Source organism: Haliotis asinina, chromosome 9 (genome assembly GCF_037392515.1).
Source record: "Haliotis asinina isolate JCU_RB_2024 chromosome 9, JCU_Hal_asi_v2, whole genome shotgun sequence".
In the NCBI taxonomy this organism is placed as follows: Eukaryota; Metazoa; Mollusca; class Gastropoda; order Lepetellida; family Haliotidae; genus Haliotis; species Haliotis asinina.
The window spans coordinates 11,208,955-11,234,777 of NC_090288.1; the positions used below are offsets into that span (position 1 = coordinate 11,208,955).

At 41.2% G+C, this 25,823-nt stretch overlaps 2 protein-coding genes across 2 annotated transcripts in view; both read left to right on the top strand.

Annotated features, from left to right (window-relative positions):
- Positions 1-12,509, top strand: part of LOC137296080 (uncharacterized) — a 42,649-nt gene extending 30,140 nt beyond the window's left edge. The window contains exons 4-5 of the mRNA XM_067827742.1: positions 10,059-10,150; positions 10,730-12,509. Coding sequence (XP_067683843.1) covers positions 10,059-10,150; positions 10,730-10,954 — 317 coding nt within the window. The 3' untranslated portion in view covers positions 10,955-12,509. The remainder of the gene's footprint in view (positions 1-10,058; positions 10,151-10,729) is intronic.
- A 5,211-nt stretch (positions 12,510-17,720) lies between these two features.
- Positions 17,721-25,584, top strand: LOC137295847 (sulfotransferase 1B1-like). Its single transcript, XM_067827404.1, has 7 exons — positions 17,721-17,853; positions 19,592-19,758; positions 20,558-20,714; positions 21,267-21,448; positions 23,003-23,106; positions 24,619-24,799; positions 25,209-25,584. Exons 2-7 carry the CDS (start codon positions 19,596-19,598, stop codon positions 25,304-25,306), a joined length of 885 nt encoding a protein of 294 aa, XP_067683505.1. The 5' UTR covers positions 17,721-17,853; positions 19,592-19,595; the 3' UTR covers positions 25,307-25,584.
- The last annotated feature ends 239 nt before the right edge of the window (positions 25,585-25,823 follow it).

The window sequence follows — 25,823 nt, forward strand, 5'->3', positions numbered from 1 at the left end:
CTGGGTTACAACAATTAATCAGTTATAATTAATATGCCATGTAAATAATACCTGAAATTTGGGACTGTTTAGTTGCAGGGGCCAGTCGAGATACGGGTTAGAATTTGACATCAGTTACCCATTCTTGCCGTAGGAGGCGAGTAATGGGATCGGGTTGTCAGACTCTCTGCCTGACCTGGTGGACATGTGTTATCGTATTCCAATAGTGTAGATCGATGCTCATTGCTGTTGATTACTGGATTTTCTGGTCCAGACTCGATTATATACAGACCGCCGACATATAGCTGGAATATTCCTGTACGCGACCTAGAACAACAAAAAAACCACGCATTTGTGGAAACTGCACAAATGAAGACTTGCCAACCAATATATATCGAAAAACATGGGCAGTATTAGGTGTGTTTGTTTCAGGATTTCTGTAGACAACAGCGAGCCGGAAAAGATAAGGTGTCAAAACAATGTCAACAACAGAAAATAACATCTTCCAGAATTCTAGCTTCGACTGTACAGAGACTTTCCACTTTGACACTGAAGACAGCTGATTTCTGTTGACAGCATTGCAAGAGAAGTAAATAAAATGGAACTCTTGGCATCTTAAATGAATTAAGCTGAAGATTTATTTGCCAGTAATTAAGACAATCTTTACCTTCGAAATTTGATTACGCACCCGCATTCTGGAGTTGATAGGAAAATACATAAAAACGGAGTCTTGGTTACATTCATGTAATGTGGAATCTGGACCCGAAATGTACACAAATAAACACAGTATTTAAAGTATGATTTTCTATTTTTTAGACAATTCAAAATCTCCTCAACCTCCCCACCCATTTACCTTCCCCGACACATTACCCACACAACTAAATGTAATAGTCAGTCCATTTCCAGTTTGATCTCGACGTGGTCCTTATCCCAACGGAAACACTTAAATAAAAGACTCAAATAGCCAAAATGAACCAAATTACGTTGTTCCTGGACAATCACAAAGGGAACCACCACTCTCCAGCTATATTCAGTATTGTTGTACGTTAAATATGTGGCCATAATACTGATCTTTGGTCTAATGCTATCTCCATGAGAGCTCGTCTAGACATGTTGAGGAAATACGATAACGAACAACTGTACGGGACGATGGTGTATTGATTATTTCCCAATTTGCCATAAAGCGGTCATCACGAAACAATGTCGTGATGGATGGTGAAGCCTTGGAGCACAGGTTACAAGAGTTAATGCATTTACTTAAATTTCTGTTTTTCCTGGTCGTTTAATGTCAGTGAGGTTGTGGGCGTTCTTGGTGACAGTCATAAGTATCATAAATGGGATGGATGACTCTTGGATTTGAAACATCGACAATGGGAGTGAGTGAGTATAGTTTTATGTTGAGGAAATACGATAACGAACAACTGTACGGGACGATGGTGTATTGATTATTTCCCAATTTGCCATAAAGCGGTCATCACGAAACAATGTCGTGATGGATGGTGAAGCCTTGGAGCACAGGTTACAAGAGTTAATGCATTTACTTAAATTTCTGTTTTTCCTGGTCGTTTAATGTCAGTGAGGTTGTGGGCGTTCTTGGTGACAGTCATAAGTATCATAAATAGGATGGATGATTCTTGGATTTGAAACATCGACAATGGGAGTGAGTGAGTATAGTTTTACGCCGTTTTAGCATTATTCCAGCAATAACACAGTAGGGAACGCCAGAAATTAGATTCACACGTTGTGCCATGTGGGAAATCAAACCCGGGTCTTAGGCGAGACGAGCCAACACTTAACCCACCAGGCCATTCCACCTCCGTCGGCAGTTGGATAATTTCAGAGTGGGTGTGATGGGCACACTAGCATTCTACTTGAATAATGTTGTGTTTGCGGCTTCAAGCAACATGAAATGTTAGCGATATTGTGCACGTGATTTCATCGTGTATACAAATATATTGAAATTGGCATTTCATGAAACAGAGAGATCAACTCCTCTTAATGTCACCAACGACGAGAGATATCCACAACTTGCTCCAGAGAATACGTATTGTACCGAAATTGGATTTGAACCCGAGTCTTTGACGGTACAAGCCAACATTTGTACCAATGGACTACCTTGCTCATGAAGTCGTACAAACATGCACTTGATAAAAGGTTTACCTAGAATAGTTGTTGTGGATGCCGTCTTTCACCAAATGGTTTCCTTCTCGAGCCATATTTTCCAGCTGTTTCAGTACAAGTGTTAAATGTCTGAGAGTGGATGCCTCAGCTATATTCCAGTAGTATATATCACAACAGCAGTCTGTTAAGAATCAGGTCAAAGGAGATATACCTCATACCAGCAACTATCTTGGTTGAGAGGGTTTGATAAATCATCTTGTTACAAGATCAGAGGAATGAGCGACTGAATGTCACACTAAACAATATGCATTAAATCACTCCACAAACTGGTCGCTAGTTTCCATCCAACGCCACTGATAATGTTTCTCACAAACAGTATATTCTAAGGACCAAATTCTTCGAATAATTTGGCCCCTTATTACTTCACGGCACTTCGCGACACCTTCTAATTCCGGTGACAAACAACGTTTTGTATCTTTTCGAATGGTCTCATGGCTGTCCGTTGACAGTTAGGTACCGATTGATAATCCTTGGTGTAGTAACACATTTCCGATCTAACCATGCTCAAATTAGTCAGTTATTTCGAGTGTCAACAGTTCTGACAGCCAAATATGGTTGTAGGCAACACTTGGTCCAGACTAGTAAAGTCATATTTGGCATTCCCATAATACGCTTGAATGTACGCTTGTCACCGGAAATCTGATTCCGGAAGTATGTTAGTTCTGCCTGGCATACCGGAGCTTTCGCGCGCAAGGGAGCTGGCATCTAGCACAGTCCTGGAAGTATCGCCTCTCGAAGTTTACAAGATCTGTAGATACTGAAATTCATGTGTTGGTTTGGATGGTGGAGGAGGATTGTCGCTTATCTGACTTTTAAGAACCGATCTACCAACCTCGAAATTCATATCTGATTTGTTTCGTCCCTGTTACCAAGATCGAAATATTCGAACAATATCGCAACAGTCATAAAATACTCGGGATTCGATTCACCTCGGGTCAGGATGACACGCATCCATCCAAATCGCAGGCCATGACCATCGGAACCATTCCCGTTGCCCCTGACGACCAGACGTTTGGTACTGTGTGCATATTCTAATCCGGGTACCTACAAGCTGACAGGTGTCGAATATTGGGGACGTGTGTTGTGTTTGGCATCCATGGGCATATTTCCAACATTAGTTGAAAGATCGAAGGTTACAAATTTCCAACATTTGTGCATTATAGCTGATTGGTCAGCTGATTGGTCAATGTTGATAACATTACCATATGACGTCATGCATTCTTTATGACGTAAATATATGACATTATCAATGGGGATTCGGTGTTGGCACTCTCCTTCCCAGACCTACAGGCCAGAGATAAACAGTTCGTCACATCTTGCACAGTCCATTCGGTATGCTGTTTCTTGTCACTGACCCGTGAAGGTCCGGAGTAGAGTAGGTCTTCAGCAATCCATGCTTGCCATAAAAGGTGAGTATGCCTGTCGTAAGAAGCGACTGATGGTGGTCAGGCTCGCTGACTTGGTTGACACATGTCATCGGTTCCCAATTGCGCAGATCGATGCTTATGTTGATCACTGGATTGTCTCACCCAGACTCGACTATATACAGATCACTGCTATATAGGTGGAATATTGCTGTGTGCGACGTAAAGCTAAACTCACTCACTCACTTATTCTTGTCACTATATGGCCGAAAACATGCCGATGTGACTAAAGGTTTTAACTCATTCTCACTCAGTATACTGTACATGTTTCAAACGCTTTTATTTTGGACTAGGCTATACATGTGATTAAACTTATTTGAGCGAATGGTTAACTTTAGCTTTGCTGAGAAAATATCTAAAACGTGTTGCAATGTTTGTATAGTTTGCGTTTGGCTGTACGGCTACAGGTACTGTCACCGAAGCCCTGTTGAAAGCAAGTGACACAGTTGAATAAATGTGTTGTCACAAACCTCACAGTGGCAAAAAGACTATCTACATAACAGTGAGTGAGTACAGTTTTACGCCGCTTTTAGCAATAATTGATCAAATAACATTTACACAGTTGATAAGAAAGAGCATTTCTTTAGTGGTATCGACACCATACCATGGACTGCATCTAATTAGGGGATGCATATTCTCCAGAACAATCTTCGAAACTGAGTGAGTATGGTTTTATGCCGATTTTACCAATATTTGAGCAATATCAAAGGCGGGTTGCCTAAAATGGGTTCTACACATTGTACACTTGCGGAGAACGGAGCCCAGATCGTCGGCGTGTCCGTATAACAATGTAAAACAACATGAAATGATAGCATGCGCGAGTTGACTTACGAATGTGCTCGTTTGTTTACAACCGAAAAAGTCCGGCCACGTGATATGCAAATATGCCCACGGTAGTGATGTCATGCCAAGTCATCACTTCGCCGGAATGTGAATGTAGGGTTGAATAAAGAGATGTGTTGACGTTTCTCATCAATTCCGTCGCCAAAACAAGTACTCCCATCACTTTTTCATTCGAGACGTTTAATCAGTCTTTTCTTGTAGCTCGTCAGTTATTCACTCAGTAATCAAATATTCAAGGAAGTAAATCGCATGCGGCGGCTGGAACCGGTGGTTATTTTTCCCAGATATTTATCAAAATGACGAAAACAGCTGTTGTCATGGGCAACAGAGTAGTTACTAGGTACCTCGGCCTTGCCACAGGGAACGTGCCGACCTATCAGACTGGGTTTTAATTAGAGGACTGAACACGTTCGCTGTACAGGTCTACCACCGTCAGTGTGGATTATTGTGATAATTGTTTCATTTACCGGAAAAGGTTAACGCAGCTCTTTGCAGGTGCTCTTGACATTTCTAGAAATATTGTCACTGGTTGTCGGTGAAGGCTGGACGCCTTTAATGCACATCACTTAATGCTACCGACATATTCTTGAGTGGACTTAATCTTCTCTTCATATTCGAAATAATGATTGATTATTGATGTTTCCAATGTGCAAATTCGTTAGATTTTTTCCCAACAGAGATACTTTTTGACTAAAAAACGAAACCACTTTTCTCACGAATTACGTTATGCTGAGATGACACTGAGGTTAAGTGGTTCGTGAAGGATTTAGCTTTAGCTGGGTCAGTGTAACTGGTTTAGTGCAACCCAGTAGTTAGTTAGTTGGTTACATCCGAGTTTATACATATTTTCTCTGGTTTTGTTTTGTATTGTATTACGCTATGCTATGCTTTGCTTAGTTTGACTTCGTTTTGTTGTGTTTTGTTTTGGTTTGGAGTTGGTTTCTGTTTTATGTTTGTCCTTTTCTTATTTGTTTGTGTTTGCTTTGTTTGTTTTGGTTTTTGTTGTTGTTGTTTTTTATTCTTTCATTCTCTTTTTCACTTATTTATTTATTTATTTATTTTATATATTTTTGGGGGGTGTTCTTGGTGGGCTTAGGGGTTAATGAATACACAGCGGATATACAGTGTGTATAACATGTTTCCTTCACGATTCGCTGATCATGGATTTTTTCATTCGTTTATAGTCATGGTTTTCGGTAGCTCGCCATCGCTTGTTCCTCATTTTTCCCAGGTTCGATTCCTACCATAGCCAGTGTGTGGAGTCCAATTCTGGTGTCACCCTCATTGCTGCTACTTGTATATTGCCTAAGCGGAGATAAACAATACTCACTCATTGTTATGAGGACATGTATACTTCATAAGCTGAAACAGAGACCACGCTTTAGAACATATAGAACTTTCAGATTTGAAATCGTTATACATATACTTGCTTCTACTCCTACTTTAAGTGTAGCGTTACGTAAAATGTATGTGTGTGCGTGCGTGCGTGCGTGCGTGCGTGCGTGTGTGTGTGTGTGTGTGCGTGCGTGTATGTATGTATAGATGGGTGGGTGGGTGGATGGAAAGTTGGATAGATGGAAAGATGGATGAATGGGTAGATGGAAGGGCGGATGGGTGGGTAGATTGACGGTTGGATGGATGGATGTACGGATGCATAGATTTGTGATATAAGGCTACAACATACAACTCCCAAACGACTCCTTTAATCGCGTCGACGCATTAGGCTACTTATAGAATGTGATGCGTTTCCACGCTGTGTGGAACTTAATCAAAATGGCGTTCTCCTCTTAAGCAGAACATTACATCTCGTTCTTTTGTGTTCAAAGAAGATTAAAGGGGAATCACAATTACCGTCTCTGTTAAAGCCATTAATCTAAGGCGGCTGTAAATGGCTTTCTGTCTCTGTAGCATTAAACCGGAACATGTAACGTATAACGGCAAACCCACACAATAGTCAGTCGTGAGTGTCTCCCGAGCACATTCCATCGTACATCAAAAGTTAGTGGTGAAAATCATTTAAATGGATCTTTCTATACACCAGGTATTCGTGAAAAGGATAAACATGTTTTTTTATCAGTAGCACACAATTTACATGCAAAACAAATGTGCTTTTATTGAATAACACCATAAAACGTGCACGTAACGACCGCGTTCAGTAGTAAATTTCTGTATTTTGTTTAGTATTTTACATCGCACTCAGTAATATTCGCGTTATGTAAATAATCGAGTCGGGACCAGACAATCCCGTGATTAACAGCATGGGCATCAATCTACGCATTGACACGTGTCAACCCTGTCAGCTATCCCTTTAGTCAACTGTGACGACAAGCATGGGTTACTGAAGACCAGTTCTACCCTGGATCTTCACTTATCACTTTAAGTCTTGACCAGAATATACGACAATGACAGTATACCCTTTCGAACTACCACCACGCTGTGTATGGTTATTGTTTGTTATTTAATGTACACGGGCCTACGACCACTTAACTTAATAAACGTCTTCAGTAATCTTCATCAACTTCATCACCTCCTTCATCTTCTACTTCCTCTACAGAACCTATACTACGACTATAGAATTATGTAACAGTAAATGACTTAACTCCAGTAGACAAAATAGAATCTTAACTTTAACCCAAAAAATTGAAGGCAGCTTGATTTCAGCTTTCTAAACACATACCCGAGAAAAAACATGCAGAGGTTACATTAACTCCAAACCAACTCCTCTTTTCTAACACTGGTTTGTTGGTTTGGTTTTTTTTTGCAAGATGTATGTATATGTGTCTCTGGAACACGTGTAACATGGCCGACTGATGTGTTCCTATCAGCTGGGACAGCTTATATTAAAGGAACGCTAGGCGGCTTCAAGCTAACTGTTTATGTGTTATTTCTCGCTGGGTCAGATGGCGGTGAAATACTGGATGTTTTTCTTAGGCACAAATCCTGCTTAAAACTAATGAGCTTTCCTAAAGGCGAATAAACATTTCTGAATTTGGAACCATTCCACTAGTTTTGCGAATTTATAACGCATGTAAACAGGCTTAATAACTGCCACGGTGCGAGGGTAACCCGTTTTACCGCTCCCAGTGTCAGACGTGTTCCTGATTGTTCCAAGATCGTTCATGCTGTTTTAATACGAAACGCGTAAATCATCTAGGAGTTGGCTTTGGCCTGAGCCCAAACCATGTGTACTGTTTTTGTTTTTAATATCGTAATAATCTGGCGACCGACAACGGCAGATTACTCACAGTGTTCATTTACGCCGCACTCGGCATTATTCCAACAAAGCAGAAAATCCAGAAGTCAACAACATGAGCATCGATCAACACAGTTGCGTCAAACAAATCAGCGAGCCTGACCACCCGATCCACTTAGTCGCCTCTTAGGACAAGCATGGGTTACAGAAGATCACTTCTAATCAATTTGTTTTGCTTTGCTGTTTCGTTTTTATTTTATATTTTATTTTATTTATTTCTTTATTTTTGTTTGATATATTCATGCGTGAGATTATTTTTACATGATTGGGGCGCTAGGGTAGTCTAGTGGTTAAAGCGTTCCCTCATCACACTGCAGACCCGGGTTCAAGTCTCCACATGGGTACAATGTGTGAATCCCATTTTTCCTGTCCCCCCTCTGTGATATTGCTGTAATAGTGCTAAAGCGACATAAAACCATACTCACTCACTCACTCACTCACTCACTCACTCACTCACTCACACTTAATATAATCACTACTGTAGGAGCAATAAATCCGGGTCCGTAAATTCTGTCTAAAATGATTAAACCCATCATGAACTAAAAAATCAAAGATTACGAAGTTTCAACTTGAAACATTAGCATAAAAGTTTTTTTTAAATGTTTCTTTCTGCACGGAAATCAATTTTGATTTCAATAGACGGCCGACTATGCTTGTCATAAGAGGCGACTAACGGGATCGGGTGGTCAGGCTCGCTGACTTGGTTGACACATGTCATCGGTTCCCAATTGCGCAGATCGATGCTCATGTTGTTGGTCACTGGATTGTCTGGTCCAGACTCGATTATTTACAGACCGGCGCCATAGCTGGAATATTGCTGAGTGCGGCATAAAACTAAACTCACTCACTCACTCATTTAATAGATGGCACCAAGTAAAGCTTTCCAGAATTTAACATCATAAACATATAATATATATAAGTGCTTTTGACAAATACTGACCCAGTGCACGCAGGATTAAGGAGATTATGAACTTTAACATTGTGATGAAAACATTTCAAACCTTCCCAAATGTCACCAAGATGGAAATATTTCCGAAACAGCAGTCCAAAACACAACTATGCTACCAGAAACAAATATACTGAACAGCAAAAGAGACGCAAACTATATTTTTGTCATGCTTTCATATAGAAGACATAAACATGAACGTTTACTTTAAAGAGATATTTTTATAGCTGCGTTTCTTTTGGTGTTCACTATACAAGAAGATCCAGTAGTTCTGCATGTTCTCTTGTTCACCTTGGGTGAGTAATATCTTGTTTACGGCAATTTACAGAAATAGCAATACAAAAAAGCATTCTTGATTTTGAGGAAAACGTATAGAATAGACTCTGAGCTCTCAGATAGACAATACGTAATTCATGTCATTTAAAATCAAACTGTTATAAATTATCCATCCCTATCTCTCAACTCAAACCCCCGTTTCCTCAACTCCCATCCCTCTCCTGTGGTTGCGAAGATCGATGCTCGTGTTGTTGATCACTGGATTGTCGATTATTTACAGGCCATGTAAGAAACACCAGAAACATGAAGCTTGAAGGATCCCGTGTGGAGTTTTATGCAACAGAAATATATATATATACAAAACGATAAATAATTTCGATTGAGCATGTTCAATGTCAAGGATGATTTCCCGTGGGAAATCAAAGTTTTTTTAAGGAAAAAAAGAGAAAAAGACACGCTGCAAGAAATTACACGTTATCTTTCCCATCGGAATTAATGCCATCGATCCATGAGATAAAGTCCTTGTGAACCCTAAGCCGGAATGTCCTCAGTTTCTGGTTCTTTTTTACTTCTCCATAATCAAATTTACTGCAGTGGTCTCTAAATCTAATACCTAACCACTTTCGACATGTCTAGCGGCTGTAACCCCAAAGAAATAATCAAGCCTGCGCAGAAACTAAACATGACTGGGCTCCTGTCTACCTGGACTAGTGTTATAAGTGCTGAGGAAACATCCATTTGGTTTCTTTGGGGGAATGGAGAAATATGCCGCAAATACAACATGTTTAAGTAGCTGTGAAAGAGGCCTGTGTTTGGACCCTCGGGCACGTTCTTCGTAAAAGGTGGTATTTGTTGTCGCCCTGCCTGCTCGACATAAAGGAAATGAAACAAGGACTCGAAGATTCTGTCTGAGAGAGATATCCTAGTGCTACTGTATAAACCCTTGATCCAGACTAGCACGCGCATGCACCCGCGCGCACACAGGCACAGAGAAGCAGGCACTTACGAGTACAATAAGCCTTAAATAGAAAATACCTTGACATGAACCCTTACCACCTCTGCTTCTCTACATGAATAAAAGGGGCACCGTGGCCATATTACGTGTTCAAATCGTATATTTTTTTCTATATCCATAATCCTATGGCTTCTATTTCAGCCCCGGCCCGGATCGAGGAGATGATTCTCGAAGTTAACGGTAAAACCGAGCAGCTGAAGGCCAAATATTTGGAGGCCATGAACAAGTATGGGGTGAGTCAGAAAACAACCTACTTGTCGAGTGAGTGAGTGAATGAGGTTTAACTCCGACGTTATCTTTTTTGTAAGTTTTGTTTATCTGATTATTAGCTTAGTGTCCCCAGACGCGTCAAGACCCGGGTTAGCCGTAGCCTTCAATAAAAGCATGCTTGTCGTGAGAGGCGACTGACGGGCTCGCTGACTTCGTTGACATTGTAGTATCAAAGTTGTGTAGATTGACGCTCATGCTATTGATCACTGGATATAGTCTCGTCTTGATTCCATTTTGACAGACTGACAGCATACGGCTGGTATGTTAAAGAGTGCGGCGTTAAACAATATACACAACAAGACTCTTACTTACCGTCATCGTATCCCAGTGGCGTAGACAGATGCTCATGCTGTTGATCACAGGATTGGGTGCCGCCATATAGCTGGAATATTGCTGAATGCGACGTTACGCAACAAACAACGCATAGACCTTGTGGTTTCAGAGCTGTCGAAGTTAATGTTGACAATAAGGCGACGTAAAACAACAACAAACAAAATTCCTACTCACCCACACATATAATTATATGATCATAATTTCCGTAGGTTACGGGCGAGGTGATGGTTCTGGATGACAACAAGCCAGGCCACGCCATCTGCGAGCTGGTCAAGAAGATAGACGCTACCTTTGTGGTGACCGGCACGAGGGGTCATGGGAAAATCCGACGCACCATTCTCGGCAGCGTCAGCGATTACATCCTCCATCATTCTCAAGCGCCGGTGTTGGTGTGTCGACACAAGGGTGGGGACAAACAGAGGCCCAGTCACTAGGCGACATATTCCGCCTGCAGTCGTGAACGAGGACTGCACGAACATGCTGATGGATGTGGATTCTGTATTCGTATTGTGACGGCACGACGTTGTCTGCACTGATGCGGTTGATGATGTTTCTGTAAACTACACTTGCACCTTTGTGTAAACCCACCCCATCCACACCAGGGCTTAGATTTTCGAAGCTCTCTTAGCGCTAAGATAGTCACCATTCATTAACGTAACTTACGACTATCTTACACCTGAAAGATCTTCGAAAATCTGTCCCCTATAACCTATTATTACCATGAAGCAGAAACCACGTCATCACCTTAAACCTGTTCCCTCACTCACAGAGACACCCAGAAGAATTCACTTTAAACAGTTTATTACGGATTAACGGGTTTTAACGCTACCGCATATGAGACATGTATTCGAGGCCCGTCGCATGTAACTGAGCATAACAACCCGTGAAGGTCCGGGTTAGAATTGGTCTTCAGTAACCCATATTTGTCGTATGAGGCGACTAATGGGATCAGGTGCCCTGTTTGTCAGGCTTGCTGATTTGGTCACCATATCCCAGTAGCGTTAATCACTGGATTGTCTGACCCAGACTCGAGTATGCATTACCCGCCGTCATATAGCTGGAATACTGCTTGACGCGGCGTCAAACAACAACCAAACGAAACTACAGCTATACAAACAAGGGTCAATACTATGTGCACATTGAATTTTGAATGCGTTAATTATGAGCCTGTTACAGCGGTGCCCTGACTGATTTTACGATCGCTTCGTGAGATATTGTTTTGTACGAGCATATCACAGCCAACATGTATTTCGATATACATCAAAGATGTCAGAGTGAGTGAGTGTGTGAAATGGGTTTACGTCATTGTCTGCTTAGAGTGGGAGAAAATCCCGAAGTATGCAGGTATTTCACGTTAACCACGAGCTCCAGCATTATGTTGATAGAGCAGGGCGTAGAATCTCGAAGCTCTCCTAGCGCTAAGATGGTCGTAAATTGTTAAGATATGGCACTTAAGACAATCTTTGCGCTAAGAGAGTTTAGAAAATCTAGGCCCTGAACCATAACCCCAGAGACCCGGGATTCGAACATAGGATCATGATATGCTCACCTTAGACAACTGGGCCACCCGTGCCCCGGCAGATGATGTGAGTCCATTAAAAGACGTTCGTGCTGTACATGGTGTGTAAGATCACTTCAAACCACTCCATGTCCAGCGCCACACGCCCAGTATCGTTCACACGTAACATGACGTTTGTATCCACTTGTAGTCATATTAGGTCTATTCAGCCCAGGTAGATATTTGTGACAGCTGACAATTCCATTGTAACCAGGATGTAGTGTGTATGTATCTTATGTATGTGTGTATTCAAGTGCTTCGAGAAGCGCGCGGCAATAGAAGCGGGTTCTGTGAAACACATTGAGGTTAGGCTGAAAATAGGTTTCGAAGCCATCAGTGGGTGAAGTTATGGCATCAACACCCATCATCTGCTGATGCCCGAGAAACATAACCTTTTTTCAGTCAAAAGCAAAATAAACATTGGTAGATCAGATTTGGTGTTTGTTGTACCACTGATGATGGAAGGGTGACTGAGTTAGAAGATAATCGAAAATGTGGTTAGCACTGTTAAGAACTGAAAAATGATGCTTAAAGAAACGTGTAATAAAAGTTCCCACAAGAGCTGCTATTGTGGCGCTGCAGGCTGAAATCCAGAACGAGAAGGCAATTCTACAGTTCTGTTACCAGCTGAAACAACGACATATCGAGAGTATCTGACATGTACTTGTCTCTGTTCCTTTGTTAGTTCTTCCTGACCCGTGACCGGGTTTGAATTTGTCTTCAGCAGCCATGCTTGTCGTAAGAGGCGACTAACGGGATCGGGTGTCAGGCTCGCTGACCTGGCTGACACATGTCATCGTATCCCAATTGCATAGATCGGTGGTCATGCAGTTGATCACTGGATTGTCTGGTCCCGACTCGATTATTTACAGACTGCGTCCATATAGCTTGGATATTGCTGAATGCGGCGTAAAACTCAACTCATTCACGCATACGGTTTTGTTGAGTTGTTTAGTTTAGATATGAAGGTAATATATGTTTTAAAATCAGGGTCTAATCACTGTCTAATGGACAAACAGTGGTGTAAGAAGAGACGAGATCCTCTCTGTTGCGACGATGAAACCAGTCAGTCTTTAAGTAAGTCTTTAATGTCCTATATATCATATATTTGCCCATACGAATTCGTCACCATAATTGCATACACTGACATGCAGGGGAGAAAACACTCTTGATCGTTTGTATCTTGATGCTTTTTGTTACCTTGGGGTATGTACTAGAGCATCATCACAGTACATGGGGTTAGTCTCAAAACTTCTAATCTAAGATATATATGTTAAAAGACACATTGTGAAATCTGTCAAAAAATCTAAAAAAATCAGTCATTTCTTAAATTGACTATGAGGGTCAGCAAAGTTTCTTGTCATTTTATGTAACAACAATCAATTAATATACTTTAGTCGTTTCTTGAAATATCACCTTGAAACTTATGCTACAAAAGTTTATCACAATTTCAACATTTTTTTTTTTGTGACTAACAGTTAAAACTATTGTGACAGCGACTGTTGCACGTCAGTTTGACTCTGAAACATTTGCACCTGTTTGCTTGACACTTGCCGTGTCCAAAGCAGTGACACCTCACAAACCCCTGTCACCCATGCCACATATATATTAAATCGCGAGTTCGGGGAATTAGCAAGCGGTATGACTATACCAGCCCACACACAACACAACACAACACCTGAGTAAAATAAACAAGGAGTTTAATGCACAGCAGCCACAGGATGATTTTCACATTATTATTCAAATAATGTGGGTTACTATTAAAGCTATCAATCAGCTTTCAAAGTGAATAAACATTGCATGTAAATTCGTTTCGCATTAGTCACATAAAACACAATACACATTCAAGAGTATTCCACGTAATGCCATTGTTAAATACTCTACACATCAAGCCAGAGGTCGTTTATGCAATCTAGATTGTAGATAGTTACAAAACAGCATAGTATAGTGGAATCGGTCTATTTAGCACATGAATACTGGTAAACACATATAAGATGATCCACGACTTGACAAATGACCCCAATTTGCATACTTGGGAACGCCCCACAGAACGATCCACTTGAAACAAGAGGGAGACAGGTTGTCTGATAAATATCGAGAAGTTCATTTTCCCCGTGCGTTTCACGCATGAATTGTTATAGCACACTCGATTTGGGAACAGGTACAATCAACACAATATACTGAGCAAATACGTTTAGGACCACCGATCCATTTCACGAAGCAAATGACATTTTCATGGGTTTTTGTTAACAAAATTGTTGAATATCTAAAATGCTCGTCAATGCCCCAATCATCTATTTGTCCTCGTCTTAACTAAAGGTTAGCGTGGAATATCAGTATCTTATGCCTGAAATTGCAGTCTTATCATTCGAAGGAATTAATATGGGGTGTTGTTTTAATGGGTAAAGTTGACTTTTCGTCTGCTAAATATTAAATAGATAATAACTACATATAGTTAATTGTGTTTCATTTAACTTTTTAATATGTTAAAAGTTATCTGTTACTGAATGGTGGTGGCTAAATCAGACTAGCAAAGGGGAAATATTTTTATCCCAAATTTTGTTCCTATTTCTCTATACGGACTGATTTTCGTCCATAATTCCGCTGGTGATCGACCGGGAATACATGTCTTGGAAATTTATATAACCGGTTCCAGAGAAATGGTTAGTATTCAAACAATATTTCCTAATTTCTGTCATATTTTTATTATGGTCACCAAAATTGTGTACAGAAAACTGAAAATACCTTTTGACATTGATAAGTCAGTGAGAAATATCTTTTTACACAAATTTGTCGGTTTGGGGATTACTCAGTACCAGACTCAGTAAATTTATCAGTGACTAAAAAAATATAAAATACAGACAACTCACTAAGGATTACTCTTTTTTATGACAAAGTATGGGAACAGTGAAAACCTGATATAGTATGTGTCAATTATTATACAAGACACAACAATGCTGGAAAATTCGGCGGACTTACTGATTTATGCTTTAATTATCACTCTCTGAATCTCGGTGTCTGAATCACTTGCAAGTCCTAAGTCAATCACTAGTTTTCCCTTTCTACTGCGATTTCGCGTTGCCAGTAACCATCTTCAATTGTTTTAACGTGTTTACAACATTCCGACCATTCTTTTGCACCGATGGCAGACATCCTTTCATTTATGGCAACTCTTAAGGAACTTTTTGTGAACTGCAAGTTTTGTGAAGCGACATAATTTTTCACGTTTGCCCAAATTAACTCAATCGGGTTTAATTCTGCGTGGTATGGAGGGAGACGTAGTACATCATGACCATGTTGCTTCAACATCGTGTCTACTCTGTAGACAGGGCCCGATTTGTTGGATTTTGCAAGAAACAATAGTTCGGCTTTAAGCATTTTCTCATCAAATGAGATACTGTGCCTTTGTAGCCACACTTTTATGTCATCTTTTCTATTGGCGGTTGTCGGACATTTGTCCACTTGCTTGCTATGATATGGTGCATTATCCATAACGATGACAGAGTGCAGTGGAAGGTTTTGGATCAACTTTTCATGGAGCCATTTGGAAAAATTATCAAAGTTCATCTCGTCACGATAGTCTGCTGATTTGAGTTTGGAATAAAAAGCAAGCAAAACATTTGGAACCAAACCGTTTTTACCCCCTACATGAACCACAATAAGCCGAGGTCAGGTGCCAGACGGAGGTTGAACCCCATTTATTACGACTTCACACTCAAGTTGCCAACACTTTGGGACAATGTGGTGTACATGCAACCATGTTTCATGGATAAAGATGAGTGTTCGATTTTCTTCTCTGTATTTCTTTATTGCACGCAAGTATTGCAAACGCTTGGAAACAATGTCTTTATGTTCCATTAAAAGTTTACGGTTTGACTGCGTTTTTCGCCACCTAAACCCCATGTCTTTGAGATTTTTTCGAAAACTTTCCTTAGAACCCTTGTAGTTCAACTCAGTCTGGCACTTTGCCATGTCACACATCGTATCCAGAGTGGGTAGTTGTTTTTTTACGCCATATAAACTTTGTACAAATTGACGGACTGCACACCGGTCGAAATCATCAAGTTGGTACCTGCAAGTTTTGGGTTTGCGCAACTTGGTGGGACTGATAAATGTAGGTCCACTCGCACTCCTACCACCTTCTGCCTTAATGCGCTTTGAAGTTGCCGTTGAGTGTCCAGTAGCAAGGCTACTGTGTAAAAGAGAATCTGCTTTGATTGCACAATTTTTTGTCAGTAAACATGATAACATTGAATGCGATCTCCCTTGCCTGAGAATGAACTATTTGCCCATGTTTTCCTAACTTGGACATACAACTGAAATTTGTTTAACAGTATTGAGACAGGTGTAAAACAGTAGCGAGACTGTTGTTACACAGTAGCGAGACAGGTGTTAATCAGTAACGGTGTTGATTTCATGTCATGGACGTACGCTTATTCATGATTTCATATTTAACTTCAACAGAAAAAGTCTGCCAACACTGTCTGCTTCAGCCTCTGTAGATTACCTCGCAACACACTGTTTTCACAACGTAATACGTTACATAAAATTTACTGCACAGCCACCATTCTGTTTTGTGGTTGTCATCCGTATTATATACTTATTCCAGCCATCGCAGATAATCGCCATTACAGATAAAACTTACGATAACGTTGTTATTGTGAACTTGAGATTATGTCATTTAGACGAACTAAGGCATCGATGGCCAGTATCGAGGGTATACGTGGCACGCACGTGATTTGACCAGCGTGGACTACAAACAGCCGTAAAGACAGATCCATGCATTGCACATTGGTTCTGTTGGCTTAGAGATACTGGTCACGGATTAAGTCCGATGCTCGTTCTCACTGTGACCCTTGACAGGTTTAACACTGAGGTAAGTGGTTAGTTTGTAAATTTCCAGTTTTCAATAACACATACCGTTATAAAATATCGGTAAAACTTTGTCCAGTTTTCCCGTGTTAATATAAAGGTGAAATGAAACATCATGAAACGACTTAAATATATTGATTTTTGTACATCAAAATGACTCGAAATGGCTGACACTCTGGTAATTTTACAGACAGGCTGAAATTTGTAGTTATTTCACGAAATGACTGATATCACAATCTGACTGTAACACATATACTCATGGTCTCGCAACCGAAGATTGTTGTCAACTAACAATTTGACAGTTGCGTGATCTAAGTCATCTCAGTTACAGCATGAAGCTGCAATTCCGGTCACACAAGAATCTTTACAAACGTTTCCCACCAGGTTCTGAGCATCAGAGTGTATTGGTATAGTATTGCTTCTGCAAACATCCTGCCACGATGTCCTAGACACGTTCTAAAGAGTTCGGGTCACAATGAATGCGTGGTAGTCTCAGTTATCCGCGTCCGTGTGATGTCGGGACAATGTCGACTTTATCCGGTGGTTTTGTTTTGTTACCTTAATTCGCGATGTCAGACAATACAGTCTGTGTAGTCTTTGGGGGAAGGGTGGCTCGGCCAAGATATATCTCTCTTTATGGAAACTGATTCTGATACTCCATGCTGTGATATTGCAGGCTACTACTAAGAGCGGCATGAAACTAAAGTCACTCACTAGAGAACCACAGCACGCTTGGAAAATATGCGCAGTGGTCTGAAAGTGATCCCTCGAGGCCCTCTAAACTTTATCGCGTGTCATCATGTTCTGACATACAGGCAACTTCCTCGTCAGTAAATCGTTTTCTAAAGCGTGTTGAAGTAGAAAAATCAATTGTAGATAGAAGCTGTTTTACTGAAAGAGAAGGTAAGTGTGCATGTCTATCCATAATGGTTCATACCGTTGTGCAAATACGCTGATGAGCAGAGACTGGTTCTCTGAATCAAGCTATGCTGGGTATAGGCCTATTGTTTTAGGTCAATCAACAGCAATACCTTATATAGCTGAACCTGGCTTTGGGGGGGGGGGGGGGGGGGGTTACAGAAACCAACAATTGGCTGTCCAAGAAATACATTTTACGTGAAATATGTGTACTCGCTGTACTGTTGTCGTAATAGTGAGGCACATCAAAATGATAAGTTACCACTAGGCCTGTTGAAAGCACACTGAATATAACTTACCAAGAAGTAAGTTGTGTGTGTGTGTCTGTGTGTGTGTCTGTGTGTGTGTCTGTTTGTGTATACAACTAACCAGGACCAGATACATTTTGTTAAAAGCGCCAGTTCGTTTCGTTATAGGCGTCAGTTCGTTACAAGCGTCAGTTCGTTATAAGCGTCAGTTTGCTATAAGCGTCAGTTCGTTATCAGCGTGCTTGTTACAAACGTAGTTTACTGTTTGTGAGTTCCAATGCAAGGCGGATGTGCCAGAAACTACTGCGTGTGTTCAATGCTTAACAACGTCAGCTTTGAACTGTTCTAGAAGTTATATCGAGGCTTTAGGGATGATCAGCATCATTATTGAACAGTGGCGACGTTTCGGTATAGATACCGTTTTCAAGCATGAGACTTGGACTTCGGTTTCGTTGAAAAACGTTCAAGCCCCCGTCAACAGTTTGTGAATGACTCACTGGGGATATCTGGACGCTGTGTCGTGGTGGACTATCTGACCTAGTTGTCGGGGAGGGTCCTGATGAGAGGGAAAGAACGTTCACATTTTGCTAATCGGCATTAAAGACGCCATCGGTCAGTCCTTACACATGTTTCTTTCCATTTGAGATTCTGAGTTATAACTGGTTCTTGAATAGCATTAGAACTGGCTCCTAATATTTTACGTTGCAGTGAGAGTTTACCAAAATTTAACCGGGTGGTAAGGCTCCGATAGCGTGGATTATGCTCATGCTATCAGTGATTATGTATTGTGTCTAAATATTGTGTCACGCCTTCGTCAGAAATATTCCAGCTTTATTGCGTCAGAATGTGAACAATCACTGGCAAGCCGATGGTTGACATAATGAGCATCATTCCAAGCTGTTGAGGAAGGAATTATTTCAGTCTTAGGTAATGCATAAATGTATGCAACATGGGTCTCAAACAAAGGTTTGAGATCGTGGAGGGGGCGGCACGGTGACCTGATGGTTAAGGCGTTCGTTCCTTACAAGGTTCTGGTTCGATTGCACACATGGGTATGTTGTTTTAAGTCTATTTCAGGTATCTCCAACTGTCTTTGTGCTGGAATACCGCTAAAAACGACATAAAATCAAACTTACTTACTGAATATCGTCGGTATATTATGGTTGACAAATCGACAAAACAACTTTAACACTGTAACATATGTTATATCTGGCATTTCACTATCTTAGTAAAGTACAAATTCTAGTACTCTTTTGAGTTGAGTCCCATTCGGGATTCGAACCCACACCCTCAGTCTCAGGCACCTAATCGCCAGCACACAAAGTCAGCCGCCTAACCCGCTCAGCCACCTCGACTTCCACGAAATGAAAGTCGGACAACTGGTGGTCTAGACCTATGCGGGATTTGTGTACCCCTCATTAACACTGACTTCATTCACTCAGACGCTGAGTTTATATGTATGTTTATTTCTGTAGAACCATGAGTACACGGGCTGAGGAAGGGATGAAGGCTGGGTTCAGTCTCCAGCTGGTGATGAAGCAGGGTTTCGTGATGCCCGCCGGCATCCTTCATCACATCACCTCCATGAAGGACCGGACCGTCCGAGATGATGATATATTTGTGTGCACGTACCCCAAGTCAGGTGGGCGATCTGAATATGCGTGTCCGTTTGATTCAGTGACATTTGCAGTTAAACCTGCTTACATGATTATTGCAGTTTGCGCGTGCCCGATCATGCGCGTCGCTGAGTGCAAATTTCCTGAACCTCACCTCGCCTCATCGCCTCAACTCACCACACCTCAAATCACCTAACGTTAACACACAACGTAGACTGGTTACGCCATGGAACAGCATTTGTATTACCTCACCTCACCTCACCTCACCTCACCTCACCTCACCTCACCTCACATCGCTTCACATCACATCACATCGCCTCACATCTCATCACATCGCCTCACCTCGCCTCGCCTCATATCACATCACATCACATTGCCTCACCTCACATCACATGACCTATCAACTCTCACCTCGCTTCAGCACACCTCACCTCGCCTCAGCACAGCTGAGTCACCTTACTAACTCATCCCATCCCATCTCCCTTCCTACCTCAATTCACGTCATCTCACCTCGCATCACCCACTTCGACCTCACCTCACCTTATCTCACCCAACCCCACTACACCCCGTTGCTTTTGCTAGCCCTGGTTTCTCTGTTGAGCTCGACGATTTACAGATCCAGACTTGAAAGTAGCACAGTAGATCAAGTGTTCGGTCCTGACGCCGACCTCCCGGGTTCGATTTTCCACATGGGTTCGTATACAATGAATAAAGTCATTTCGACCCACGCCGTGAAATTGCTTCATTATTGCTTCGTTCACCTGAAACCTCGCTCATTATATTATCATTGATTCAATAATATTAATAGACCATTCTTTCAAACAGGCACACATTGGGTGTGGGAAATATTGAACATGGTCGTAGCCGGAAAAGCAGAGTATGCGAAGCACTGGCAGAATTCTGCATTCTACGAGTCGAGGACAGAGGACGACCTTGACACCCTTCCCTCTCCCAGGATCATATTTACCCATCTTACACCTGAGTGAGTTGCCGACCTGTTGAACACATACTAGTTTGTCACGAGAGCTATTTAAATATTATTCTTAATGGGATAAATATATGAAACGTCCACTTACTGCTTTAGGGATACGTTTTAAGTGAAACTGCCGAGATTATATATGTGATAAGGACTGCTTCTCTGTATACAAACCCAAATATAATCACCCGGAAAACTGATTGTCCGGTTTAAAGGGGCTATACTGTACCAAAGCTACGCGTTAATGGAGTTCATACATATACTGAGCTCACTATCACTATTCACGCATTTATGAATACATGTTTTCTTATTAGTACCAATCAATCTATCAATCACTAACGCGAGTTAGAATGACCTTCGGTAACCCATGCTTGAGAGGTGGTAAACGGGATCTTCTGTCATGGTTGATGGATGTCATCCTATCCCAACTGCGGAGATCGATGCTCATTATGTTAACCACTGGACTGTCTTGTCCAGACTCATATATACACAAGCACAAAAACTCGTCCTACCACCTACTCACTCACTCGCTGCCCATGGCGTTTCTTGCGTTGACAGTCTACTACCACAAGACATATGGAACCGGAAGTGCCATGTTGTCAACGTTCAGAGAAATCCCAAAGATGCCGTGGTGTCCTTTTTTGTTCAACACACCAATCAGAACTGGGTGGACAAGTCACGTGACCCGGCCTTCGTGGGTTCCTGGGATAATTATGTTGACGCCCACATCAAGGGAAACGGTAATGTCAGTCACGTGATATTTACATGGGTATAACAACTACTTTCATTTCGGTTGCATGATGTCTCAGCATAAACGTCCATTGTGTTCATATTGTAGTAATGTAGTGCTTACTATCATACATATGTAGGATTTCTGCCTCAAATATAATTTGAAGGGGAAAAAAGGATCTTATCTATCTTTGTTTATAATATCTAAAGAGACAGTTGCGAGAGCACGTGGGGATATATTCGTTACTGACTTTCTTAATTTAAACTGAAAACGAAAAATCAAGTCAGTCATGTTATAATTAAACACTGATATTGTTTGCTGTCCCATATTTTGTTTCTCACTATATTTAGAACAGAAATTGTCAATTTGTGAATGCTGTGGACATGAGCAGAAATGAGTAAAACTATCAACAAAAGCAATTTTACCGAGCAGGCTCGCTGGCATCCTTGTATACTCTGCGAAAAAAGAAAGGCAGACGTGGTTATTTGATGTATACGCTACGCTTGTTATAATTATCAACTGACCACAATAAATTGTTCAAATTTGTCACAAAACATTTAAACTGACATAGACTCATACAATCGAATGCCTAAGTGAAAAATCATTTGTTCTCATTATCTCAGTATCCAGGGAAGGTGCCCGCCTTTCCCTGTCCAGATCTCATTGACATTGTCGTGCCATGGATCTATTCATATCACCACTTGTTACCTGGGGAATGTTCTCCCACTCTTCCTGTAGAGTTTGTGTCAATTGTTATAGGTTCTGTGAATGTTGCTGACGCAATCGCATAAACGTTCAACAGTTAGATGTTGAAGGTGTAGATCTGGACACCTTGAAGGCATTATGGTTCCACAAGAAGGCCGTTGTCAGTCTCTTTCCTTGTGAGGTTGGGCGTTCCCGACGCGACGTTTGCTTGTTGCATAATGGAAAGCACGAGTGGACGAAGGCGTTGAGCCGGTAAATTGTCCTCGCCGGTGTGGGAGATGGTAGCCCACATTATTCCAGTCTCGCATCCACACCTGTCCCCTATATGCAGTTTCAAACATAAGGTCCAGAGTAAACACGACATCTTCCGTCAATATGTAGAAGTGAAAAACATGACTCGTCGCAGACCCGGGTACGATTTCCAAAAGGGGCACAATGTGTGATGCCCATTTATGCTGTCCCTCGTCGTGATTTTATTGGAATACTGATAAAACGGCGTAAAACTAGACTCAATCACTCACGATGATTGCATGCGTTAACATCACGTAGTACCAATTAGTGTCATCACAAGTAGTGTATATCAATGATATAAAATGGGAGATTTTTTTCGATGAAAAGATCACTTATTAGATATCGATGTTAATATCACCTACTCGTATCCACGCCGATGTCATACAACAGCCATCACTTACGATAAGTGTGCATCGATGATAATACCGCATGGTAATGCCAATATGGTGTATATCAATAATGACCTCCCTAGTGTATATCAACACAACTATACAATATTCAATAAATGAATTTTGTGGATTGAATATTCATGCTAACATCACCAGTACATCGGTCCTGACAATTTCAGTGCCGTTTGATTCTGTGCTGGAGCACAGTCTCCGCTGGAACAGATTTCCAAAGGAACACCCAGATGTTCCATTTCTGCAAGTACAGTTTGAAGATCTTAAAGAAGTGAGTACTTTGCCACATGAATGTAGCTGAATGTAATAGCCCAGTCATGTACACAACGACAACACTTCATATGAATAGCTCTGTACATGGAGGTACCCTGCATTGGTTGGTTTCTTGGTTAACGCCTCACTCAGCAATATTCCAGCTATATGGCGGCGATCTGTAAACATACGGGACAGTCCTGTGATCAACAGCATGAGCATCGATCTATGCAATTATGATAAGATGACATGGGTCAACCAAGTCAGCAAGTCTGACCACCCGATCCCGTTAGTCGCCTCCTAAGAAAAGCATGGGTTGCTGAAGATCAATTCGAACCTGGATCTTCACGGATCTGCAGTGTGATGTTCTGTCACGAACAAAGGAATCTCGTTAAAACTTTCTCTAGCACTAATATCAAGATACAGACTTGTTCATAACAATTATTTTTTACGTGTTCTTAAATTAAGTCGACAGTTTTCTTTCTGATTCCACCGACATCCAGTAGATTCCGGATCTGGTTGTGGTATCAGGTATACAAGGAGGTATTGTGGCCCGGATGGTCAGGTTCGTTGACTTGCTGACTGCGTATCTTGGTACCCAGTTGGTACGGCTGCTCAGAACGTCAGTCACTAGACTCAGTCACTAGACTGTGTGATAAGAGAGGAATATTGTTGACCGAAGTGAGCCATTACTCAAACAGTCGGTACCAACCAAACGTAAAAACCATGTGAGATCCTGTTGAGCTGCAATATCCTAAAAGTGCCGTTTCGAACTTCCGGTGCGTTGGGGTACCATAGTGGTTAAAGCGTCCGCTCGTCACGCCAAAGGCCCGGGTTCCATTTCCTACATGGAGACAATGTTTAAGGCCTCTTTCCGGTGCCCCCGCCGTGATATTTTCCTGGAATATTGTTGAATGTGGCACAAAACTAATCTCACTCATTTACTGTTTCCAGTACCAACTGATACTGACTTATACATTTGTGATATTTTCGTCGCAAGTTTGCCAGTCACCTCCATTGGGATCTGTTTCCTTTGGTTATTCTCTGGCACTTGTTTCCTATATTTCCAAGGAAATAATTTGGGTTCTTTAATCCATTGTTGTTCCTGACTTTTTTTTCTCGTGGAGGGGTGGGGGTGGGGAGGGGTTGTTTGTTTGCTCGTTTGTACTTATAATTTTATTTTATTTGTTATTTTGTCGTTGTTTCTGCGTTTTGTTTTGACGTCAATTTGGCTTCATTTTTAGTTGTCATTGTTACATTACTTGGTTTTGTTGTTTGGCTGTTATACCTTGTTGTTATTATTTTCAAGACGGGTATTTTATCGAAAAGAATATATTCTTCAATTGTTTTGTGCTTTGTTAGAAAAAAATCCTGTTTTCGTGTTGTCAAACTAAGTTTTCTTTCAAAGGACCTCAGAGTCTCCAGGTTCTATTGTGTTCTTCTGTAACAGAGGAAACAGGAAATTAAAGTTGTCAATTATAAAGAATAACAATATTTTGAAACAAATTAAATCTACTTATAACATTTTCAGGATGCTGTGCGGGAGGTTCGGCGCCTGGCAGAATTCATCAAGCGCCCACTCTCTGATGACGTGTATGAACAAATAGCTGACGCGTGCAGCTTTTCTAAGTTGAAATACGCTTCCGAAAACATCAAGGACCAAACGTTCCACAACAGATGGAGGGAAGGGTCAAGCGGCTACTTCAGGAAAGGTACAGGGTCACTTGGGCAACCTACTTTCATAATGCATTTCCGTCCATGTCCCCTTTTCGTTTTGGGGTAGTTTGGGTTGATGTTGAGTTTTTAAATTTAATTTAATTCAATTTAAGATAAGTTTCATTTAATTTCGTTTATTTTAGTTTAGTTTAGTTTATTTCATTTGCGTGTATGTTGTCTTTTTATGTTTTTAAGACTTTTGTTCGTTTGTTTCTTTGCTACATGGTTGATGCTTTTTGTTTATTTTTTCATCTTTTATATTTTTATAATACTATTATTTGGGAGGGGAGGGTTTAAGATGCGTATTGCAAGACGTTATGTAGAGACGTTATGGTCATCTTAAAGCTAAGTCCGCTTTGTGCAAGTGGTTCTTGATGTACATTACATACCGAGTTCTGTCTTCAGGTGAAACGGGTGACTGGAAGAACTGGTTTACCGTTGCACAGAGTGAAAGGTTCGACGCGGTCTACCAACAGTTATACAATCATCCCTTTCCTTACTGAAAGCTTCCGCTAACCCACGTGCATCATGAGCCGTATTTCACGTTGCCATGGTTACAGTGCGGATTTGTCTCATACACAGACTACCAACATGTTGTCTTATTGACTATAAACACTATACCCTGCACGAGTGTGTGTTCCAGGCTTATGAGCCTCCAAGCCAGGATCTTTGTCTCATCGATTTCTGTCGATATACACCGAGGTCTTTGGAAATTTCTATGTTGGTACATTATTCATATTTATGCATCTCACTAATGATAAAATAGTCATTAGCTTTAAAACTGTTTATTGTTATTTGAACCTGGAGCCCCTTCGCTCACAATGGCAAGTGCCAGAGCGCGGCATGCTAATACGGACTCGGCTTATTACTGTTTGACAGTTGATGCGGCAGTAAAATCTTTTCTTGGAGTGACATATAAGAAAGCTGGGAGGTACAAGTTTTCTGTTAACAGGGTGGTGACATTATCAGGGCGAACACATTATCAGGGTGAACACGTTATCAGGGCGAACACATTATCAG